Raw genomic sequence first — 21,505 nt, 5'->3', positions numbered from 1 at the left:
TCCAGGCATTGATATCGTTTAAACCCCGCCCCTTTGCCTCCCAACCTGGTTGCCGGTGCCTTCGTATCAGTACAAGGCTGCGTAGTCGTTTGGTACTCTGGAAGCTAGTCTGAACCGATGCGTGCTGACTGAGACGGCTAGATCTGATCCATTACAGCTGACTAAAGGCCATGTGGACAGCGGGGGGGAGGCTCCCTTCGGCTTGGCTTCGAATGTTTTATGTTTTGCAAAGTTTTCAGTTCCAATCACTTCAGGGCGCGTTGGTTAGTGCCACAGCGACGGCTGCGCCGAATATGGCTGCTTCATGAGTCGGCTCAAGAACGATCTTTTCAGAACCGAATGTGCCTTCTGGTGATGAACCAGTGGAGATCATTTGTCGGATGAAACCCTCACAACGATCTTTGAAGCCGGGATATTTGAGTATAACGCTGCCGTTACACGCAATCGAGGTTTTGGGAGTTCCATTCGGGGTTGTGGGGTTGACATCGGTGTCTTTTTGTAAAGCCCAGAGAGCGTGCACGGCAACAGCGATGTAGGCGGAGGCTCGATAGGAGATTGACTCGGCCGCTTCGTGGAGGAACGAAACTTCTTTCAGGGTCGGGCTTCTTTTCAACCCAAAAGCCTTTTTGATCATAGAAATTGAGCCCCTCATACTCTTCGTCTTGTCCAGCTCAAGCCTGGCCATGATCTCGGTGTCCAAAGAATAGCTCTCGCGCAACACATCGGGCATGACGCCGCTGAACAGCTCGCCGGTTGCAACACCCTCGAGAATGATCAATCGGAACAGCTCTCCCAAGTAGCGACCAGTAGTCATGTACTCGAGAGGTTGAAAGTCTGGCCTTATGTGCTGTTGGTTCAGGATCTCGTCCCACCGCGTCTCTGGAAGAATCGACTTGCCGAACATTGACACTTCCGTGTTCGTAATGACACGCTCGGCCTTGTCGAACCATGAATGATCCCGAATCCCGAACTTGGACTTCCCCATGCACGATGTCGGCAGATATACAGCGGCGTTTGTTCCAGTCCCCAAAATAAGCCCCATGGAGGTAGCAGGATCGAGGTAGGCTTGGGAAAGGAGGGTGGCTGAAGAATCATTGACAATGGCGTCAACACGGACCTTCAAACTCCTCCTCGCGCAGGCGGTCTCGATAAGTTGACCCAAATCCATGCCCATGGTACCTTCATGGCAAGCAAATCCTTTCCCCATACCCTGAACCTTCCCTCCCCGGTGACTTGTTTGCTCAATAGGAAAACTCCAGGCTAAACCCAAGGGCAACGTCTGATCAGGCGACCACGTTTCCTTCTCTTCTTCCAGCATAGCATGTATCCTACTGGCCATCCAGTCAAAGAACTCCGTCCCAGGTAGTTTACGTATTCGCTCGTCAATCTTACTGGTGAACATGTGCTTGATCACCATAGGGCCGTGTCGATTCTCTCTTCCCCGGAGTTCAATCAATGCCACCCGGAAGGTCGAGCCACCCACATCGAGAGCGATATAAGTCCCTGTCTCTTTTCCGGTCGGCAATGTCTCGCAGTACGAGGGTAGCATGCAAGCATCGCTCTCTTGGAGTTTGGCCTTGTATTGGACGCGGAGGGAGGTGGACATGGACAGCATTCGACGCATGGTACAGGGATATCTGAAGAGACGCATGATTTCGTCCTTGAGCGAGTCCAAGGAATGTAGGGCGTCCATGGTCTCAACCACCGTGACCTCAGTGTTTGGGGATTTGACCGAGACGTCCATGGTCTTGAAGGCAGAGGGAAAGAGAATCATGGCGGCCAGTCGGCGCAGAATGCTGCGGAAGAAATCGAGGATGGTCATGGTGACGACGAAGGGAGACTCGACAGACCGGCTCCAAAGGGTTCGGGAAATGGTCTTAATCGTCCAAGGGATAGAGTAGAATCATGATGGGCCTGATGGGAAGGTTTTGTTTGTTGTGAACACAGCCCGGATGAGGTGATGTAGTGGTGGTGAGGTGTCAAGGGTAAGGAAAACAAAGAGAATTTTGCCGTGACATGGAGTCAGAGAGGGTCAGGATCGGTAGTGTAGCAGGAGCAGCGAGCACAATGCCAGCAGGAATAGAGAGCGAAGTGGTAATGGCCGTGGTATTGGAGATTGCTGGAATGGTAGTAGCATAACGGTTCAATTATCTGTCTGGTTCGGGGATCCGAATGGGGGGATGGGGATACGATGGGATGGGATGGGATGGGGGTTGACCGATGGCTCGCCCGTCAACAAAGCATGGTGCCAGTGGGAACGGGGACAGGATTTGCATTGGGCATGTACTGTGAAAAGAGGACTCGGTATAGTTCCAGCACCACCAGGACCGTGCAGGGGAAGAGGGCGTTTGAGGGCGTAAGGTGGAATTGTATGTATGTAACTGTAGAAGAATGTTACCGTGAGCGTGAGCTGAGCGCAACTGCGACTTGGCGATTAGGCGCTGTACGTTGCAGGCTGCGCAGGTGGTGGTGGCAGATTACCGGACACACCTGACACGCCAGGTTACTACTCCGTACTGAGGGCCAGGCTCCAGGTTACCTTTTGCTGTGCAGGTCACAGGTGCAGGTTACATTGGTGGTATTGGATCATCTCTCTCCGCTGCCTCTTTCGCCTTCGCTTTTCAACCATGGGATTTCCCAATGTAACTCACTCATCAGAGGCCGAGAGTGAAGTCGCTTTCCCCAATCGTCCGAATCTCTGCCTCTCCTAGTCGTCTCGTTGTGTCCACCTCACCGTCGTCACGCTACTCGTCGATTCTGAGCCACCCATCCTCTACACCAGCTTCACTAGAAGCTCTTTGGTGTTGGAGCAGGCCAGGTCCAATCCATCTGTCTGCTTTTGCTTTCTCTGATCTGCTTACATCTCATTCACAGCAATGATTCTGCTCATCGCAAGTCCGATGCAATCGCCTGCGTTTACCCTTCGCTCCTTTGAATCCTCTCCTCATTCCCATAGCAAATCCGGGCATACTGGATTAATATAGTCGACCTGGAATTATGCTAAAGAAGGGGTGCATGGTCGAAACATGGTCAATGGGGGCCAAAAGTAATCAATGAGACTGACCGGCCGATTTGAGATTGGCCTTTTTGAAATCCTTACCCTGCAGAGTATGACGAGCGTCCCTCTACAAGTTGGTCAAGACATCCCAATGGTCTCAGTCTGGATGGAAGAAGACGATCTGCACAACAATGCGGTGCAAGCCACTGGGTGTCAACATTGTACGACTCCTGGGTCGTGCCGGTGGTGACACAACAATGGGCGAGGAATATGCCTGCATGGTTCTGCCATCCACGGGGTCCGTATCACCAGTACTATCTATATACTATCCATCTGCCTCGCCCTCATCCTTCTCCGGGCCATTTTGATGGGATATTCAACGTGGTCTGGACAGCTAGGTACGGGTACTGTCTACTGCACACCCCTGTTCACCGTACGCGTTGCTTTGCCAGGGACAAGATTACCGGGTGACTCTGGCGAGATTGCGACGTCTTTGACAGGTGGGCTCGCACCTGGTCGGTCGCTTGACGTTTCCAGCGCCAGAACGTGTAACCCGATTCGGCAGTATTCGAGTACAGAGTGACTTGTTCTCGAGCAGTTTGGTCCAGAACTCGACTGGAGCTGTGGGAGGGCAAAGTCCAACCTCGATATGTATGAAACCGAGAAGGTCCTGCAGACCAGTCTCTGGTCGCCCTTGACCGCCCTTTTGGTGGCTCGTCGGTTGCGAATGCCCCCAGGGCTAGCCGTCATCCAGCATCACAGACAAGAACAGCCGTAGGAGTGGTCGAGTACATACATATTTCAGAATCTAGGCTCGAATTGGGCAACAAATGGGCTGACGAGGGTCGAACAAGGCCACAAAGAAAGACTTGCTCCTATTGTTATCCCACCGGGATTGCCTGTCACAACTGCAGATATCCTCGTATTTTGCACGGAATGTGTCTCTTGTAGCGTTAAGAGGAGCAGCAATGTTTACAAGCAGGAGGTACTCAGTACAGCTATGTCCTTCGAGTATTTGACGCCATAGAGGAGCCCCCAGCCCTAGGGCGCCATGGGTATTTCAGCCCTGAAGGTCCCCCCTAAGCTCCCCTATTCCAATAGTCTCGGCTTGTCAAAGGCCTAGTCTCCTGGGGTGTGCCCGTTACCCAGGCGTGCCGGGGCTGTTGAGGGTGATCGGCAGGGGTGTGGCTGCATATCTGTGCACATGTGGTTCTTCCGGCTCGCCTCAATTCGCTTATTGCGATAAGGCCTCTCATCGGTTGTTCTGGGGCCCCCTGGAGACCAGAGTCCTGGGCGTCGAAGGATCACCCATGGACTTTTGCGCAGATTTCACGTCAGATTCCCCATCAACATCGGGTCTCGCTCGCTATCCCCTGACCATGGGCCAACTGCCGACCATAGGCTCGTCGATATAGAGAGTATCTTCCAAAGAGAGGGACATTCGGCAAACACGCGCTTCCCTGTTTACCTTGGGGGGCAGCTTGTTTTGTTTTGACTCCAGCCCCGGAGCGTTACGGCCAGTGGCTTCTCGCGTGCTCATGGGGTCGCCACGGTTTAGCGACGTCAACACTGGAGGCAGTCCATCCACTCAGAGAGGCTCAGGAGGGCTATGAGGAGGACAAAGTCTCCGAAAACTCCAGGACCCGCGTGGAGTCCTTGGACGAACCAACCACCGCATCTCATGAGCCTTACTCTGCCTTGTTGTGCCTCGTGTCATGAGATCGAACCCTGGTCAATGTCCCCTGCCAGCCTCCCCCATGCTTCAAGCTGCTTCCCTGTTGATTTGTTTGACCTTCAAAACGCCCTCTTTTCCCTCCCCTCAAACTATAGCCCCGGTCCTGCCCGTCAGAGATTATTTGCTCCTTCTCCTCTTCCTCAAAGAGCAATGCCTGCTCCTCTTCTTGCATGTCAGACGTGTCGCTTCTATCCTCGACCAGAACATTGTCTCTCCTGTCCAGCGCATGGTCTCTGAAATAGAATCTGACCTTGTCTATATGCCAGCGACCAGGCCAACATACCGGCATCTCTCTATATAAGCACGTCAATCGCCCTTCTGACGTGCCTACTTGACATCGGAGTCTTGATCCGCCGCGCGGGCTTCGCACCAATCTCTCAAGGCCAATGCTTCACCACCAATTTTCAGCCTTTCCAGAATATGGAGTCGCGGTTACGAAAGCTCCTCTCGCCTCGAAGGCACAAAGGACAACGGCGGAATAATGCTGATCCCGAGCTGGATTTGCATAGCGTCCCGTACAAGACAGCTCCACCTCAGGGTCGACTCTCTCTCTTTAACAAATCCGGGGGTATTACACCAAAGGAAACCAAAATCAATCAACCTCCAGATCGTCTGCGGTCTTTCTCCTATGAAGAGGCTGCTCCAGGAAAACCGCCAGAGCTCGGAAACCGACCTCATCGAGGTAATGGCCCTGTCAAGCTCCAAGCAAGTCGTCGGCTGAGCTCTGGAGAGCTCCTCGTTACCGAGCAGGACTACGATCGCACACTGGAAGACATCAAACAGGGCGAGTATATTGTTGGCGGCAAGGAACGAAGGACTTCCCACACCTCGTCACAACTAAAATCGCCTACTGAGCCTCACAATTTCCGGTTCATTGCGACTGCTCCAACCTCCCCCCGAGACCAAATCTTCTTTTCAAGTCCCATCTCTCAGCCTCCATCCATACTCAGTGATATACCACCACCTACATCATCCAGCTGGGCTTCAGGAACCTTTACTCACCAGCACCGATCATATTCTGCCCAGGAATATCATTCACATGACCTAAACCTCGGGTCGAACAGTCTCGGGCTCGGAATTTCCAGCCCTATACAGTCATACTCTTCACCATATGTGGCATCGACCACGTCCCTCCTCGAGCCCCACGAGGAACAGAATCCGACGATTCAGGCGCTTTGGAAGGCGGAGTATAGTCGGCTCGTCTCCATCTACGGACAAAACGGCGTGGATCGGACCATCGGAGAGCTCAACAGAGATCGAGCGGAGGCACCTAGGCCACCTCCTCTGCTTTCCACTCGCGACAATCTTTACGCGGCGTCGTCGTTATCACTGAATCAGATCAGCCAGCGGCCACCAGATTCAGTCAGACAGGGCCTTGGGATCAAGGCATCCGGGTCGACGCCCAATCTCGATCTCGCCTATCTAGACGAACACTCGGACCACTCATCTCACACCAGGTATTCACACCTTTCTTCGAGCGGTGCATCATCTTCTTTTACGGCACGGACTAGCATGGCCGAAGATCCCAGCACCAGCAGAGATGAAATTCGAAAGATTGTTGATGAGATGCGCACAACATATCTCCATGCTATCGAAGCTCACACTCCTCCTCTCCGATCATTGCCTGACGCGCCAGTCAAGAAGCCTCGATCCAAGAAGCAGACGCCTTCCCTCATGTCGTATGCTTCGGTGGATGGCAGTTTAAGATCAGCAAGTCGTCAGTCGACTACCCGCACCAAATCGTGGCAATCATCGACGACTCTTATGACCACTCCGCGGACGTCAGTGTCGTCGCCTATGATTAGATCGAAACGGACAAGCTCCGCGACGAGTCGACGGACATCCGGCCCTGCCGTAGCCGGCATCGCTACACTACCCGCCATCCAAGCAAGCCCGGCTAAATCCGCCAAGTCGAACAAGGGTGAGATGAGTAAGAAGACCGACGATGTTGGCTTGAAACGCGCCGATTCGACCACATTGGGTGTCATGGCTCGAAAGCTCACGATTCTTGACGATTGCCATTCAAGTGCCTCGTCCCAGCCCACTGTTGAATCGTCCTGTGGCACATTTTACAACTCTTCAAGATCAGATTCAGATTCGGATTCGGAAAAGAGTCTCCCGACCCTGTCGCCCCAACTCTCGCCCGCCAAACCATCGTCAGTACAACACACCCCCGAAAAACACAAGCCAGCCATGCGCCAAGTGTCGCCTCTCTCAAAGCAGCTGTGGCAGATTGACGTCGACCAGATCCTGCCGGACGACGAACTTGAGTTGGCTCTGGACATTGACGACTTCGAAGCATTGTGCGACGGCCTATTCAACACACAGGCCGTGGAATCCGAACCGCAATTCAACATGCTCCAACCACGGGTCGGCGAAGAGATTGCAGATGATGATGATGACGTCCTCGGCAACTCAAATATATTGAAGATACCACAAGCCTCGATCGACCAAATGGGACTTGGTGTGACTGGTCTCCCTCCCATGATTTGAACACGCTACCGCCTCATCCTCAGCTGCCAAAAGAGGCTGCACGAACCTGATCTTTCGTCTACGTCCAGCACCTAACACCCGTGTACCTCTTTCCCTCAGTTATTTGAGGTACAATCTAACGATTTTTTCCACTGTCATGTTATACGATTCTTCCACGACTTCCAGCCTTTGTTTTAACTTCGAGGGAGGGAAATAAAAGGAAAATCCAGTTTAGGAGGAGGATGGCTTTTTTATTTGGGAGAGAAATTCACTCGATATGTCCCCGTCTGCTGGGGAGGGATTTTTTGCCTTTGCGGGACGCTGGCTCTTCTCACGCTTTGCTTTTACGAAACTTTTGTGCTATGCTTTGCTGTGTTTATTAATGTGGCACGGGAACGTCTCTTTTTCTTCACGACGATATGCCTTGATTGTGTCTTTGTTTTCAGGGACTTTTCTTTGGATGGGAAACTACGGAGACCAAAAGTGGCCTCTTTCAAGTTCTGGGTGCAAACAGAGGCTTGGACACGAACATGGAAATGTATCTGGAATTTGGATGAAAAAAAGGAAAAAGGGGGCGGGTGTGCTCGGCATGATCGACCAAAAAAAACCCCCCTCAAATTATCAGGACGGACGGCATGGGTAAACAAAGGGACGGAAAAGGAGATACAAACTATGGGACAAAAAAGAGGAACAAGGAAACAAAAATATATACGAGGGCGACCTCTGAGATGGGGGGCGGCATGGGGAAAAACATATTGACAATGGTGTCTGGCATGTTACTGGTTCTGGGTCAAGTTACTTTCTATACCACTCGCGCGCACAAAGGCCTGTTATTTGGGTGATAGATAGTGGATGGTAGAGGGCGTCAGAAACATGGAGCCATCCTTTGACTCGAGCGCAATGCATGCATGCAAAGATAGTCTGATTCATTGTTTGCCTTTGCAGCTTGGCCGTCCAGGCCACAAGCTCCTTGCTCTTTGCTTGACTTGCTTGACTTCGCCTTTATATCGAAGATGCAGTAGTAGCCGCTGCCAGAGGTGGCTAGCCATCGACCCGTATAACGCGGTTCGAAACCCCAGATAAATGTACTGTCATGTGTGTACTGTATGTGGATGGCCAGACCAGAATACAGAGAGAACGAGAGGCCAGCGAGGCACATCGACCATGTGTGTTGAAAATAGTCTCAGTGCGTCTCTGCTTTCTCTCCCTCTCTCGTTCTCCCTCCGCCAATTCTTCTCTCGTCATTGACCCACTCACTCACTCACTCACTCTCACTCCACTCCATCATACATACACGCACCAAAAAGCTCCATCCACCTTTTCTTCCCGGCGCCTCGATCTCTGGCAGATATCCCTCTGGCGGCACTGTCTGTGTAGCATGGCGTACGTAGCAAACATGTCTTTTGTTTTTTTTCTCTTCCCTCTCTCTTTGTCCTTGTTTCTCTCTCTCTCTCTCTCTCTCTCTCTCTCTCTCTCTCTCTCTCTCTCTCTCTCTGTCTTTTCATAAATCGTTTCCTCGTTAAAAGAAAAAAAGAATATCTCGTCTATGCTGCGTGGGGGGGTATCATGTTGAAATGAGCTGCTTGGCTCTTCATGCGTGGGGTATCATGTTGAAATGAGATGCTTTTTTCTCTCCCGGTCGTTCTTTTTGTATCGTTCTTCAGTTTCCTGTTTGAAGAATCACCTTTTTACCCTCACGCCAACCCCCTGTGGTTTGTGTTGAATTAAACACGCCGGAAAAAAAAAAAAAAAAAAAAAAACTCCCGTCCTCCTCGTCGAGGTTAGGACGCATCCAAGTAGTTAAGCTGAGTTGATCATGCTTTGTGTCTTAGAAAAAACGCCAGTAAAAATAAGAACCAAAAATTCAAGGCAAATGAAAAAAAAAAAAAGAAATCAATAGACAACGCTCAGTTGGAGAGCACGTCTGCATCGGCCTTGGAGGGAGCTTTGGGTTGCTCCCCGTTCGCAAGGCCTTTCTCGACATCACCGAGTGATGCATCGCCGTTCGGTACGTCCTCAGTCCCGTTCTCGACAGAACTGGGTACAGTGTCTTCAATGACCAAGTCGAGATCCTTAGTCTCAAGACCCTCAAACACCTTGAAGATCTCCTTGTTTTGGTGGAAATCGTTGTTCACAATGTTGACGAGGTAGCATTCGTCTATGATCTTCTCGATCAGCTTTCTGCTTCCGGATCCCGCGGGATAGCATTTGGCCCAGTCTTGTCCGAGCCGGAAGGCTTCGTCTTTCCACGCCAGAAACGAGACTGTTTCCACGATAGTTGGCTGGACAATCTCACGGTTCGGGAAGATACCCCAGGTAACGGCGTTTGGACCTTCGTCTTTTGTGTTTGTGTACAACTCGCCTTTCCGGTTCACTGCGTAGTAGGTGAGATTCTTGTCGGCATTTAGTCGACCCATCACCGTCTTGAACATGGAAGGGAAGACAAGTAGTTCCAAGTATGCTTTCTGGTACACCCAGCCACCTGCAGGACCCCATCCGTAAATTGGATGCGTAGAGGACGCACCATCAACTGCTGGCTGAGAATTAATGGTCAAAAATCCACGCGTGTTTAACTGTAGCAGATCATCCTTGATGATGTCTGCCTCGGAAGAGATGGCACCTTCGCTCCATGGTAGTCGTTCCAAGTCACCTTGCAGAAAGCGTACAAAAAGACTTGTAACGTCGCGAAGAGATCTTGGTTTTCCCCATAGCTTGATGTTGGCTTCGTTTGTGCCCTTGAGCCCAATACCGTAGGCATCCAACTCCCCGAAAGCAGGAGATCTACTGTCGCCCCAACGACCATTGGGAAACTCGTCCCAGTCTGCGGTCCTGCTGATGTACGATGCATTGCGATTTCTCCAGAATATTGGCCTGACCGTCTCGTCCCGACGATTGAATCCTAGAGACTGCCGCCAGGGTAGTGGTTTCTCCAGTCGAGTTCCGGAAGTTTCAGGCGTCAAGGACAAGTCTTCCAACACCATGCGTGTGGCTTGCGCCAAATTCATGGTGTAAAAGTGAAGGTGTTGGATACCAAAGTCCAGGATTTTCCGGCACATGTCAGCGACCAGATCTTTTCCAATAGCTCTAACAGCAGCGTCGTCATTCTTGACCGGTTCCAAAGCCTCGAACCACTCAGGAGGAACGTGGCATTTCGTCCAATTGGCTCGTCTCACAAACGCAGCGTAGGTCTGAACAGGCATGATGCCAGGAAGTATAGGCACGGTGATTCCACGATCCCGACACTTCTTCACCCAGTTGAGAAAAATGTCGACATCGTAGAACATTTGTGTTATGACGAAACTAGCCCCAGCGTCAACCTTTTCCTTAAGATGGTCGATCAACACATCGACATCCCTTTGGTCGTCACAGCCTTCCGGGTAGCCAGCAACGCCGATATCAAAATGATCACCGTATCTCGTCTTGATGTATTTGACCAAATCTTTTGCGTAGCGGAAACCACCATCTTTCGCCTCCCACTTTTCTTGGTCTCTGGGCGGGTCACCACGGAGTGCCAGGATATTTGTACAGCCCGTCTTATACGCCCGGCGGAGAGCCTCGTCGACCTGATGTCGTTCCATGTCCGTGCAGGTCAAATGCATGCAAGTCTCTAATCCATAGTAATTCTGAGTGGCATTGACCATCTCCGAGGTCAACTGGGAATGCCTCCCACCTGCGCCCCAGGTGATGTCGATGAATGTCGGACCCAGATTGTGCATACGGTCCATTCGGTCGTACAGGTTCTGAACGCCCTGTGCCGTCTTAGGAGGGAAGAACTCGAAGGAGAAGGTCGGTTTCTTCTGCTGGTGAGCCAGCTCGAGTTTCTTGGAGACATGCATGTCGGAGGCTCGAGGGAGGAGAGGTAAAACGAGGGAAAAGCTGTAAGAAAAGCGACTGAAGTAAGAGAACGGGGAGATTCAGACAGTGTGGAAAGAGCGTTTGTTCACAGTGTACTCTCTGCTCCTGTGTGACCGAGTGCGTGGTCACGGTGTGGGACGATGATGTCCTCCTCCAACCCGAAGTCCAACTCAACCGAAATAACGGTTGCGAGCCCACCTATCGGCCAGCTCTCGCGGCATTGAGGGTCGGATCTTCAACAAAAAGGCACGAGTCTGTCGATTGGATTGAATATAGTAGAAAAAAAAGTGAGGAGAGTTGAGAGGTGAAATGGCCTAAAGTCAGTAATGAACTCACTCTTCGTAGACTTTTCGCAGCTCACCGCAACGCCCACGCCCACACCCATATCCACACCCACACCAATACCAACGCCAACTTCATCTCGTATCCACTTACGCACTCCGGAATCCTTTCGCGCCACGCCGAAAAACTGTTTTGGCGTGGAGGGATGAAAAAGTTTGCTCTTGGCAGGCACCGTTTCTGCAAAGCGCCAAACGCAGATCTCGCTTGTGCTGGACCGCCCGCAAGACTACTCATACATCGGTCAAGATACGCTCAAATCCTCGTCAAACCCCTCCTGAAGCAGACGACTTCTCTCACGCTGTCGCCGTAACGATGGCGACGGATACATCCTACAAGGACGCCCTCCTCACTCTGCTATTGAAGGCCTCTGCGCTCTCCTTTGGCACCTACACCCTCAAATCTGGTCGCATATCACCATACTTCTTCAACTCTTCCCTTTTGCACACTTCGTCCCTCCTCGACGCACTTGCACGTGGGTTTGCTTCAGTGCTGACCTCGCCTCCCTTTTCCCTCCCGCTTGGTACCGAAGAGGCTGGTGCGGAAGCCGATGGCTCATTTGCCCCGCACTTTGACGTGGTCTTTGGGCCGGCGTACAAGGGGATCCCATTGAGCGCGATCGTCACTCGCGAGCTATTCTTTGCTGGGAAGAATTTTGCGGAGGTCTCATACGCATACAACAGAAAGGAAGCAAAAGATCATGGAGAAGGGGGCATCGTCGCTGGAGCACCGCTCAAGGGCAAGCGAGTGATCATTGTCGACGATGTCATGACAGCTGGCACTGCCCTGCGAGAAGCCATTTCCATCATCAAAGCTCAGGGCGGTGTTGTGGTTGGGGTGGTCCTGCTTTTGACCAGACAAGAACGCGTCTCCGATGCAGAGCCGAGAAGTGCGATGAAGGTTGCCGAGGACGAGTTAGGAGTGCCTGTGAGGGCGGTGCTCACGTTCGAAGACTTGCTCGAAGCTATTCAAAGTGGCAAGGTCGAAGGAGCCGGACAGAAACAGCTCGAGCTAATGAAGGCCTACCGGGAAAAGTATGGGAGCAAAGACTGAACCCAGGGGTGTTTTTGATGGGCCACGGCGCTCTCACACTTGCTTTGATAGACCTTATGAATGGATGACTCGGGACTGGTGCATTGTCATAACAACTGATCTTTCTCAATTCAGGGCTATTGAAGACACTCTTCCTCCCGAAACGAGGCATGTGGCATGGGTTTCCTATTTCTTCATCGGCCCAGGACTGGACTATTGCCATGTACGCCGTGACCGTGGCCGCCGTCAAACCACTCTGCACCCGCGTCCCTGGCAAATTTACAATTCATCCTTCCCTGTGCCATCATCATTCACAGCCGTTGATTTCACACACCCACCGCCCGCGCCGTCCTTCTCACAGCCACCGGGACAAGGCCCATCCTTATACTGCCACGTGAACAGCGCCTCTGTCTCGTTCGCCAGCACATCCCCGATAATGCGCGTGCGGTGCGCCGCCAGCCTGCCGACGCTGCGGGAGAAGATCTCCCTCGACCGAATGATGATCTGAGGCCAGCCGTGCGAACGCAGCGTCGGGATCGACGTGGAGAAGATGTATTCGCGGAACCCGCCGTAGAGGATGGCGGACGAGCACTATTCCAAACGCGCCCGAGGGATTAACCCAGGTCCCCCGCCACAGGTCAGAAGAGGAGCCTTATCGCAAAGCAAAATTAAAGATGACCCCTCTCACAAGAAAGGATTGTGCAATTCAGAGAGAGAGGAGACGGAAGCAGAGATGTGACGGGGTGGGGGGGAGCTGGAAGGACTGCTTTGCTTGCTTGCTTGCTTGCTTGCTTGCTTGCTTGCTTGCTTGCTTGCTTGCTTGCTTGCTTAGTTTCTTACCATAGGACATGCCTCCGCCGTGGTATACAGGCTCAAATCACCCAGTGCTTTGATGGCGTCGGGTCCCGAGAGCTTGTACGGGCCATCCGGGTCGGTCAGGATCCGGCTGCAGTTGTTGATGGCCGCGATCTCGCCTTTTGATGTGCGTGCTTCGTCAGCAACTATCCCTTGTATTTCATATCGCCCTTTTTTTTCATGGCACCTCCACTTCGCTTTCTTCTTCACCGCCCTCGCTCTGTGAAACGCCTGGAGATCTTAAAGTAGTGGATAGACAGAAAACAAAAAGACAAAACAGATTGGACATAACAAAAACCCGCCCTCCGCCTCCGCCTCCTCGACAGAGGAGAGCCACAGCCCCATAACCACTGAGAGACAAAGTACAGATCCCACTCGGGCACTCACCATGCAACGTCGGGTTCCCATCCCTCACGAGCGAATTCGCGCCAATACACACCTCCTCGCCCAGGTGGTCGATCTCGCTGGCTCCCGCACCACCCGTGCCCTTGCCGGACGCAGTGTGGTTCACGATGACAGAGCCAAAGGCCGCAAACGGACAAGGACTGCCGTCGTTGATGTTTGCTAGAGCTGCCATCGCCCGGCGCATCCAGTACGCCCGAGCCGAGAAGCGGACAGGGTCGGCGCCTGGGTCGTTGCCCCCTCCTCCTCCAGCGATATAGCACGGGTTGGCAGGATCATGGAGATCACAACCAGAGGATACGGCAGAACTTGAGACAAAGAAGAGAGGGAGTGAACAGATGAAGAATGATAACTGCATGATCCTGGACGCTGTAGACGTGAATGATGCTGGCATTCAATGTGGCAGTGCTGACCCTGACTTGACTCTGCTTGCTCAACGATTGATTTCCAAACAACATACGATGTATATAATATATTCGAGATAGAAGCAGAAGAACCACCTTTGAAGGTAAGAGCGCTCATGTCCGATTAACAAATAAATCCGCCCCTTGTGCAGTGTAATACAAGGTGCCCTCATCCGAGTTCCTACCGATAACGCTGCCATTGTTCTGAACAATCCTCAGTCGATGTCTTCGACAGCCTCACCTATCTGTGCGAGGTCGAGATGCTCAACGACACCAGCCCCTGTCACTTGCTGCACCCTCAGGCCAACACTATTCGAGGTTTTACTCATTCCCACGTTAGGACTCCACACAGGGACCAAGTCCAACAATCTCGACGTGAGCCTCGACCGCGTCTCATCGGAAAATATTGACGGTGTAGACACACTGCGCTGCGTGCGGGCTTTCTGGCTTTGCAGTTTCTGCGTTCCTTTCTTGTGCTTAACAACTGCACTGGCTGGCATGGACCGTACAGCAAAGACACTGGGCCACTCAACCACTTTCAGGGCCAATTTCTGTATCTCGTTTGCGACGTAGCCAGGCGAGACTAAGACGATCTTTTGACGGGCGACCGGATGATCACTATACTGTTCAAGCATCCGGGCAAATCCATTGTCAAGGCAGGCAGCGACAAAGATTGCGTGACAGTTCGGCGTCGAGAGATAGAGGTGGAAGTTTTCTAGAGCCGTGGACAATTAGTCGCGATGAACTTTCGGTCTTGATGGTAGGTATACCTCTGATTTTGTCATCTGCCCTCTCTTTCCCCCTTCCTGCATCGAAGAAATCGAACAGAGGGATTTTCTCGGTGAACTGGACCGCAAAATCGGCTACGGCTACACCTGTATGGCTCTTTCGAGGCCGGGGCTGTCTGACGCCACCCCCAAAGTTGATAAAAACGCGAGTGACAACCTTGGATGTTATCGGAATAGTTCCATTCTGATTCAGAATGTACTTGATGACTTCGTTACGGATCCTCGTGGCAGCTATGGCACCTGGGCCAGTCGCATCAGCACAAGCGGTTGTTGAAGTGCCTCCTTGTCCAGTACCCTGATTGCAGATATCGCGAGCCCACTGTTTGAGATTTCCTAGATTAGCGAATCGCACAGTACAAGATGCCACGGATAAATACTCACAGAGTAGGCGTCACCGTCCACCAGCACGACAACAAATGGTTGCGCTGGTAGAGGGGAATCTTGCGCGAGGGTGACCAAAGGGTCCTTGACTGGCTCGGTGTTTGTGGTGCATCTCAGGTATTCTAGATCCAACTGCATATCAACCAACCTCTCCTCAAGCCTCCGTGCATGTTTAGTCATGGCCTTCAACGACGTCGTCTCAGTATTGAGTCTTGCCTGCAGCTGACCAGCAAGGACAGACTCGTTTCTCAGGCTGGTTTGCAGGCTCTTCGCTTGTGCCTGAAGGGCTACGCGCTTTTCTTGCTCCTCCACCAGCAAGCGCCGCGCTTCGTCGCCCCTTGCCCGCGCAGAATCCAGCGAGTTGCGGAGCTCGTATAGTTCTATGCGATATTTGTCAAATTGAAGGTTTGCTTGCGCACAAAGCTCATTGGCATATTCGAGCTGAGCTCGCAATGCTTCCACCTTGTCTGCGAGGGTATCAAAGTCCATATCCTCGATGGGCTTCGTATCTAGACTGGTCGTCGTTTGAAAACGCGTGCTATCCCTGACATCAGGCTTACTGATGAAAGGTGAGAGCCAGGAAAGAAGTGCCATAATGGTAGCGAATCTGGACGCCGAGGAGCAGTAAATGAGACTCAGTAGCCGTGTGAGTCAAGTCGATTTCAGCGTTCAAGAAATGCCTAAATTAAAGACAAACTTGAGCAGAGTGAAGGGGGCACTTTTTCGATCGTATGATCAGAAGAGAGAACAAGGACGGATATGCCTTCATCCCTCCGCCTTAATCCGCAGAACGAAATAGAAACGCGAAACCTTGTGCGACATAGGTCTAATGAGTATGTATAGAAAGAATGGCCATAAAAGTGAAGGACAATTACACGTTAGCAGATATCAACGAGGAAAAGAATGTCGCCAGATCGAAGGGATAGAGAGACGATTGTATAGTAGTGGCAAGATGAAGAAAAATGAAACAGTCATAACAATCGAGGTCGACGACGCAGTCAGAGCCAGTCACGCCGCTCCTTGTTGTGAATAGGTGGGGTAGGAGCGACCGGAAACGCGGGGATATGTGACTTCGGTGGCACGTGATATCAAGAATCAAATGCAAGATGCAGTACTGTGTATTGACATCTGTATCAAGTACAACTTAGTCTCGGTGTGTGCAGCAGCAAAAGTGCGCTGACTCCGATAAGGCGGCGGAGGCGTTGTTTGCAGGGCTTGGATCCCTGCAGCACGCAACATATTCAGTCCTTGGTCATCGACCTCCTGAGAGTGATGGCTTAGAATCCTCGCCCAGTGGCGGCCATTCTCTCCAGGCTAGGCACGGCATTGAAATTGCCAACACCCATTCCTCCGTTGATGTTCCCTGATATGGCGCCCATGACGCCTGCATGGATTGGCCGGTTGCCCATGCTCGGTTGTTCTTCTAGGTCCTCATATCTCAACGTGTAAATGCGTCGGACCTTCTTCCAGAGTTTGGTGTCCCACCAGATGTAGTAGCCTTGCTCGCTCACTTTGTCGTCCAGTAATACTGGACTAGGTGACGCGTCGTCCCTGGTGAGCCATTGCTTCTCCCGCATGTGGTACCGCCACTTGCGCGCGACTAACTCTTGAGCCACCAGCATTTGTATGTAATCCCGAGGCATGGTGTAGAAGATGAAGAATAGCGTTTCGTCCACAAAGCCAGTAATCCGAGTTGACAGTGGTGCTATTTTCTTAACCGTGTAGCAGTCGGGAATGGTGTACTCCGAATCCAATGGCCGCAACGGTGTCGCATTGGGTTCGGCCCACGGTCCTGGATAAGACGATAGCAAGGGTTCCTGCGAGCCCATGTTGATGCCGAGCGTTGACAGGTCCACTCCCCGCATCAAACTTCTTGCTGCTGGACTGGCATTGTCCTGTTCTGCAACGTAACCTTTCATCCCGAACTTGTCTTTTTCACTCATTCCCGCGAAGATGGACTCGTGGTCGGCTCTAGTACCAATTTCCCGATCTGCGAACATATCCCGCGGTTGCAATCCTAACGACTGGGACGGTGAATCCTGTAATTGCGTCCGTGCATCTTGTCCTAAGAATCTCTCATGGCCTATGGCCGCGTTGATACTCTGGGATATGGGTGACCGAGCTAAAACTTATCCGTCAGCAATCCGCGCTCTCACACTAGAGCGGCCACCATACAAATTTGTGTCTGCCCGGACGGCGAAGTAACTCTGCTGGGGTCACCAGGCGTGCTGTCCCCCGGTTGAGTTGGTTGTCGCTGCGTAAATCCAGGAGGTCCACTTGGGGCTTGACTTGTTCGTCGTACGGGCTGGGAAGAATCCGAGAACTCCATTGGAGCATTCCTTGAGTAGGTATCAGTAGGGTAGAAGCCGTCTCGACTGGCATTCACCGGTTGCTGTCGAGAAGAAATGTGAGTTCGCGAGGCTTGCATTTGCTGTCTTTGCGCCTGTTCGTTCTGAGGTGGCCCAGTCTGCCAGGCACTGGACCCCACACTGTGACCCTGTGATTGCAGGCTGCTGTTGTTGAGGCTGGGAAAGGAAGATGCGGATAGATCAAGCTGAGTATTGGCCCTCGAGTTCATAGCTTGTGCCCAGCTGTCGGGTGCTACAGCGTCTCGAGCTTGTTGCGAGGGTGCGGGAAGCCCACTTTGCCCCCAAGTTGCTTGCGTTGCGTTAGGTCTTATCCTTGAGATTTGTCAACGGACATACCAGGCTTACCCCCAACCATCCTGCCGCTGCTAGCGGCCCGGCCTTGTGTGTGTTGATTCATGTTGTTCACTGTAGGAATCTGTCGTCCTTGTCCTAGAGAAGATTAGTTAGCACGTGGGCCAATGCAAGGTACAGAAAACAGCAATGTTAACGAGCTATTTAGAGAATGGTCCACTTGGACATCAGTGGTCCACGTGACCTGGTAATCGTATCCCTGCGGATTCATTCTCAACTGTAGAGGAGGCAGAAACCCGGATCTGAGCTTCCGAAGAGAAAGAGAGCTGTGTGGCTGCCGCGCTGCTAAACAGGCGTTCAGACGTCCACAAGCAGTTGTTGATGTGGCGCGGAGTGAACGTCTGCATCGATAATCATGCTGTCCATGCACATATTTCAAGGAAAGCCGTAGCATAGGACTGATGCCATTGTGTGTGGGCTTGGTGAATCTCTCCACGATTGCGGCTATGGCCTGACTGTGCCTCTTGACTCCGCGGAGAGATTGCTTCATTCAAACGCAGCATATGCATTCATTCATCGTTGGTCCCAACATGCACCAAAATTGGCACGGCCTTGCCGGAAATCCATCGTAGCTTTGGCTGATAGTCCAACTTTTGGGTATTTTTTTGACCGTTGAGCTCGTGCCAGGTAACACTTCATCCCGAGCTGAGTGTGCTAACCGCCCCCTCTTTCAGTCCATTCATCATCCGTAGTCCTCATTCTGACAGAGAATCCCATTCTATAGATGGTCCTCGTTTCCCGCCCTCCATTGAGAATAAAAGTGAACGCAGTTTGGAGGGCGAGGGAGCGGGAAACCCACCTTGTCGATTCATCTCGGTCTTTGACTTGACAGTCTGGACCGACTCCAGATGCTCTCGCTCCGAGGAGAGTGATGGCTCGTTGCGCAAATCTCAGTTCGGTCGTGTGTATTGGCGTACGATTCGAGGGAATGGAGGCGAGAAAGGTGCAGTTGTTCACCAGTTGTTGTTCTCAGGGTCTCTAGAGGCTGAGGGCGCAGTTCAGATTCAACGTCCCTGGCCTTGGCGCGACACGGAGCCTCATGTGATAAACGCCGATGACACGAAGCACGAGAGATTCATTAATCGCTTCAGAGGACCTGCTACTTGGCACTGCGATAGAAGTAAGATGGAAGAGCTCGATGATTTTCGACAGAATTGCTTTGTCTACATTGGTCTTTTGTTATCAAATTCTCTCAAATCCTTTTGGCCCCAGCATTCCCCATGCTGTCCTGCATCTAATCATCAAGAACGTGAGCTATGAAATGCCCGCAGGTTGATCGGACCGGACTGACGCCTTCTGCACATGGTTCGTTCGGAGAAGACCATGCTCAGCCAAATAACGCCATGCTCATTGTCCGAGAAAATGATTCACAGCAACAATCCAATGGCGAGTTCGACATTACCACCTGTCTGTCTCAGCGCAGCGATCGCCTCCTCTCTTGTAAATCCCAGCTCGGTTACCTGTGCTATTGATTCTGCGGTGATTGGTCGCGATTCTCCAAAGTTGCCGGAACCTGGCTCAGGTTGAGATGAAACAGCTGTAGAGGGAGAGCCTGATAATGACGGTTGATTCGCAGTGCTGACGCTTGCCTGACCGGTCCCTGACCCTGGTTGAGCTGACCCCGCCGATGCTCCTGGCATGACAGTTCCGGTCTTTGCGCCAACTGTGCTGCCACCAGGGCCTTCAATTTTGGGCTCACTCTCCAACACATCTTCCATCATCTTCGGGATTTCGCTTTCTGGTAAGAAAGGAATCTCATCGTTTTCAATGCGGAGACAGTTTTTCTTCAGATCGATGCACATCTGATGTCGCTTGAGCATGTCAAGCCCTAGTAGCAGGTCTACATCTTTGCCTTCCATGACTGTGAAGCTGCTGGCGAGGTTGTACTGTCCAATTTCGATTTCGGCCGAATGAACTCGACCCAATATTTGGGCGGTACCTACACCTTTTGCAATACCCCCAAATCGTTTGTCGACCAGCCGGAGGATGCCACACCGTTCGGCAGCTGACGGGGACATGATGGTCGTTTGTGCTCCTGAGTCCACGAAAGCTTTGATGGGATGGCCGTTGACGATGACATCGATATAGAGCATGGTGACCTTGCCGAATGCTATAAAAGACGAGCGTCAGGCTAGGTCGGCCGGGGGAGTAGATCTCTGACTTACCTTCCGGAAACTCTTCCATTGCCTTCTGTAGGTTTTCTGCGACACGTTCTTGCCGTATCATTTCTTCAATTTTCTGTTGTGCATCAACATTGAAAGGATCCGCCTCTAGAAGCGCAATCTGCTCTTCTTTCTCTCTCTGCATCTGCTCGTTTTGCCTCAGCCTCTCTTGTAGTAGATCGTGGAATCTCTCTTGATCCTGAGCCGCAGCCGCAAGTTCGGGATCTTGTCTCCGAAAATCGGCCATGATGGCAGGGTCTCCTAATATCCGGGATCGCAATGGCTCAGAGTGGTTGAAGTTTCTAGCCCTCTCCGTTGAGGGTTGGCCACTGGATGTACCTTGAGCGGTTCGTCGTCTTGGAGGATTGGCCTGGATTGCCATCGGTATTATACCACCTTCCTGGACGTTAAACTGTGCAAGCGTCATGGAAGTGTTTGTGACTGCCATCCCATCTCTTAAGAATATTTGGGCAGATGGAGGAACCCCAATCTCAGCTTCGACGAAGGCTTTGATGTCATTCAGGGTCATATCGGGGCCCACATCGAGAGTGATGAGATCTACTGGTAGCTCTCTGTCGGAGGATACAATGGTTATGGATGTGCGCCTGGGGAAAGTCAGTCCAGAACAGCGGTGACAATATCACCGGATGGCTTGCACCTACATGATGGTGGTTGGATCTTATGACAAGGTGTGTCAGGGGTGATGTGAGACTGGGGTGGGCTCTCAAACGTCTCTTGGAACGGGACAGGGACGAGCTGAATCCAACGCAAAGATAAGAGAAAGAATTATCCTGTGGCACAGAAAAGGTGAAGACGTTGTAAAGAACAAAATATTACCCTGTGGATGAGTTGCAGAATAATGAACCGCTTAGGCATATTTGCGATGACGCACCCGGGGTGGCCAGGCCGCTTCACTTGCTGTATCCAGACAAGACTCCAAGTGGAAGAGCCACTGCATTCAAGCATACTCGATACCTTGTATTTGATTGTAAGTAAACCCTTGGGCGGCATGGTGGGGTAGAGGGTATGTAGCCAGGTACGTATCAAGCACAGTCCAGACCCTACCAGAGCGATATCTAATTCAGGTACGTCGTGCATACGGTATCTAGGCACCTAGGAGTCGGATGGTCCGTGCCTTGTTGATGCCAATAGATAGAATGAGAATCCTCTTATATTTTTAATATGTTCTGGGGTACTTGGGTCCTAGCTGTAGCTTGCAGATCGGGTGTGGAGAATTTATTATTACTTGCTCACAGGTAAAACTTACCTACCTAGGTACCTCGTACATAGATACAGAGGGCTTGTAGGGGTCTAGACACCCTTGTGCCCCCGTTGTAACCCCCACTGTGTGCCTGCATCGCC

General features: G+C 51.8%; 8 protein-coding genes across 8 annotated transcripts; 2 read left to right on the top strand and 6 right to left on the bottom strand.

Moving 5' to 3' along the window:
• Positions 1 to 250: 250 nt before the first annotated feature.
• On the bottom strand, positions 251 to 1,822 carry Z517_04000 (uncharacterized protein; the record flags this gene model as incomplete). Its single annotated transcript, XM_013429331.1, has 1 exon — positions 251 to 1,822. The coding sequence occupies one exon, from the start codon at positions 1,820 to 1,822 to the stop codon at positions 251 to 253; it is 1,572 nt and encodes a 523-aa protein (XP_013284785.1).
• Positions 1,823 to 5,153: 3,331 nt separating this feature from the next.
• Positions 5,154 to 7,226, top strand: Z517_03999 (uncharacterized protein; the record flags this gene model as incomplete). The annotated part of the gene is made up of 1 exon (XM_013429330.1): positions 5,154 to 7,226. The coding sequence occupies one exon, from the start codon at positions 5,154 to 5,156 to the stop codon at positions 7,224 to 7,226; it is 2,073 nt and encodes a 690-aa protein (XP_013284784.1).
• Positions 7,227 to 9,112: 1,886 nt separating this feature from the next.
• Positions 9,113 to 11,041, bottom strand: Z517_03998 (methylenetetrahydrofolate reductase; the record flags this gene model as incomplete). The annotated part of the gene is made up of 1 exon (XM_013429329.1): positions 9,113 to 11,041. The coding sequence occupies one exon, from the start codon at positions 11,039 to 11,041 to the stop codon at positions 9,113 to 9,115; it is 1,929 nt and encodes a 642-aa protein (XP_013284783.1).
• Positions 11,042 to 11,714: 673 nt separating this feature from the next.
• Z517_03997 (orotate phosphoribosyltransferase) lies at positions 11,715 to 12,452 on the top strand (the record flags this gene model as incomplete). Its single annotated transcript, XM_013429328.1, has 1 exon — positions 11,715 to 12,452. The coding sequence occupies one exon, from the start codon at positions 11,715 to 11,717 to the stop codon at positions 12,450 to 12,452; it is 738 nt and encodes a 245-aa protein (XP_013284782.1).
• Positions 12,453 to 12,710: 258 nt separating this feature from the next.
• Positions 12,711 to 14,046, bottom strand: Z517_03996 (uncharacterized protein; the record flags this gene model as incomplete). Its single annotated transcript, XM_013429327.1, has 3 exons — positions 12,711 to 13,022; positions 13,272 to 13,405; positions 13,674 to 14,046. 3 exons carry the CDS (start codon positions 14,044 to 14,046, stop codon positions 12,711 to 12,713), a joined length of 819 nt encoding a protein of 272 aa, XP_013284781.1.
• Positions 14,047 to 14,307: 261 nt separating this feature from the next.
• On the bottom strand, positions 14,308 to 15,855 carry Z517_03995 (uncharacterized protein; the record flags this gene model as incomplete). Its single annotated transcript, XM_013429326.1, has 3 exons — positions 14,308 to 14,807; positions 14,863 to 15,199; positions 15,262 to 15,855. 3 exons carry the CDS (start codon positions 15,853 to 15,855, stop codon positions 14,308 to 14,310), a joined length of 1,431 nt encoding a protein of 476 aa, XP_013284780.1.
• A 683-nt stretch (positions 15,856 to 16,538) lies between these two features.
• Z517_03994 (uncharacterized protein) lies at positions 16,539 to 17,839 on the bottom strand (the record flags this gene model as incomplete). Its single annotated transcript, XM_013429325.1, has 2 exons — positions 16,539 to 17,383; positions 17,437 to 17,839. The coding sequence occupies 2 exons, from the start codon at positions 17,837 to 17,839 to the stop codon at positions 16,539 to 16,541; spliced, it is 1,248 nt and encodes a 415-aa protein (XP_013284779.1).
• Positions 17,840 to 19,348: 1,509 nt separating this feature from the next.
• Positions 19,349 to 20,672, bottom strand: Z517_03993 (uncharacterized protein; the record flags this gene model as incomplete). Its single annotated transcript, XM_013429324.1, has 2 exons — positions 19,349 to 20,091; positions 20,147 to 20,672. 2 exons carry the CDS (start codon positions 20,670 to 20,672, stop codon positions 19,349 to 19,351), a joined length of 1,269 nt encoding a protein of 422 aa, XP_013284778.1.
• Between the last annotated feature and the right edge of the window lie 833 nt (positions 20,673 to 21,505).

Source organism: Fonsecaea pedrosoi, assembly GCF_000835455.1.
Source record: "Fonsecaea pedrosoi CBS 271.37 unplaced genomic scaffold supercont1.3, whole genome shotgun sequence".
NCBI lineage: Eukaryota > Fungi > Ascomycota > Eurotiomycetes > Chaetothyriales > Herpotrichiellaceae > Fonsecaea > Fonsecaea pedrosoi.
The sequence above is the reverse complement of the archived record's forward strand: the minus strand, read 5'-3'. Positions and strand labels throughout refer to the sequence as shown.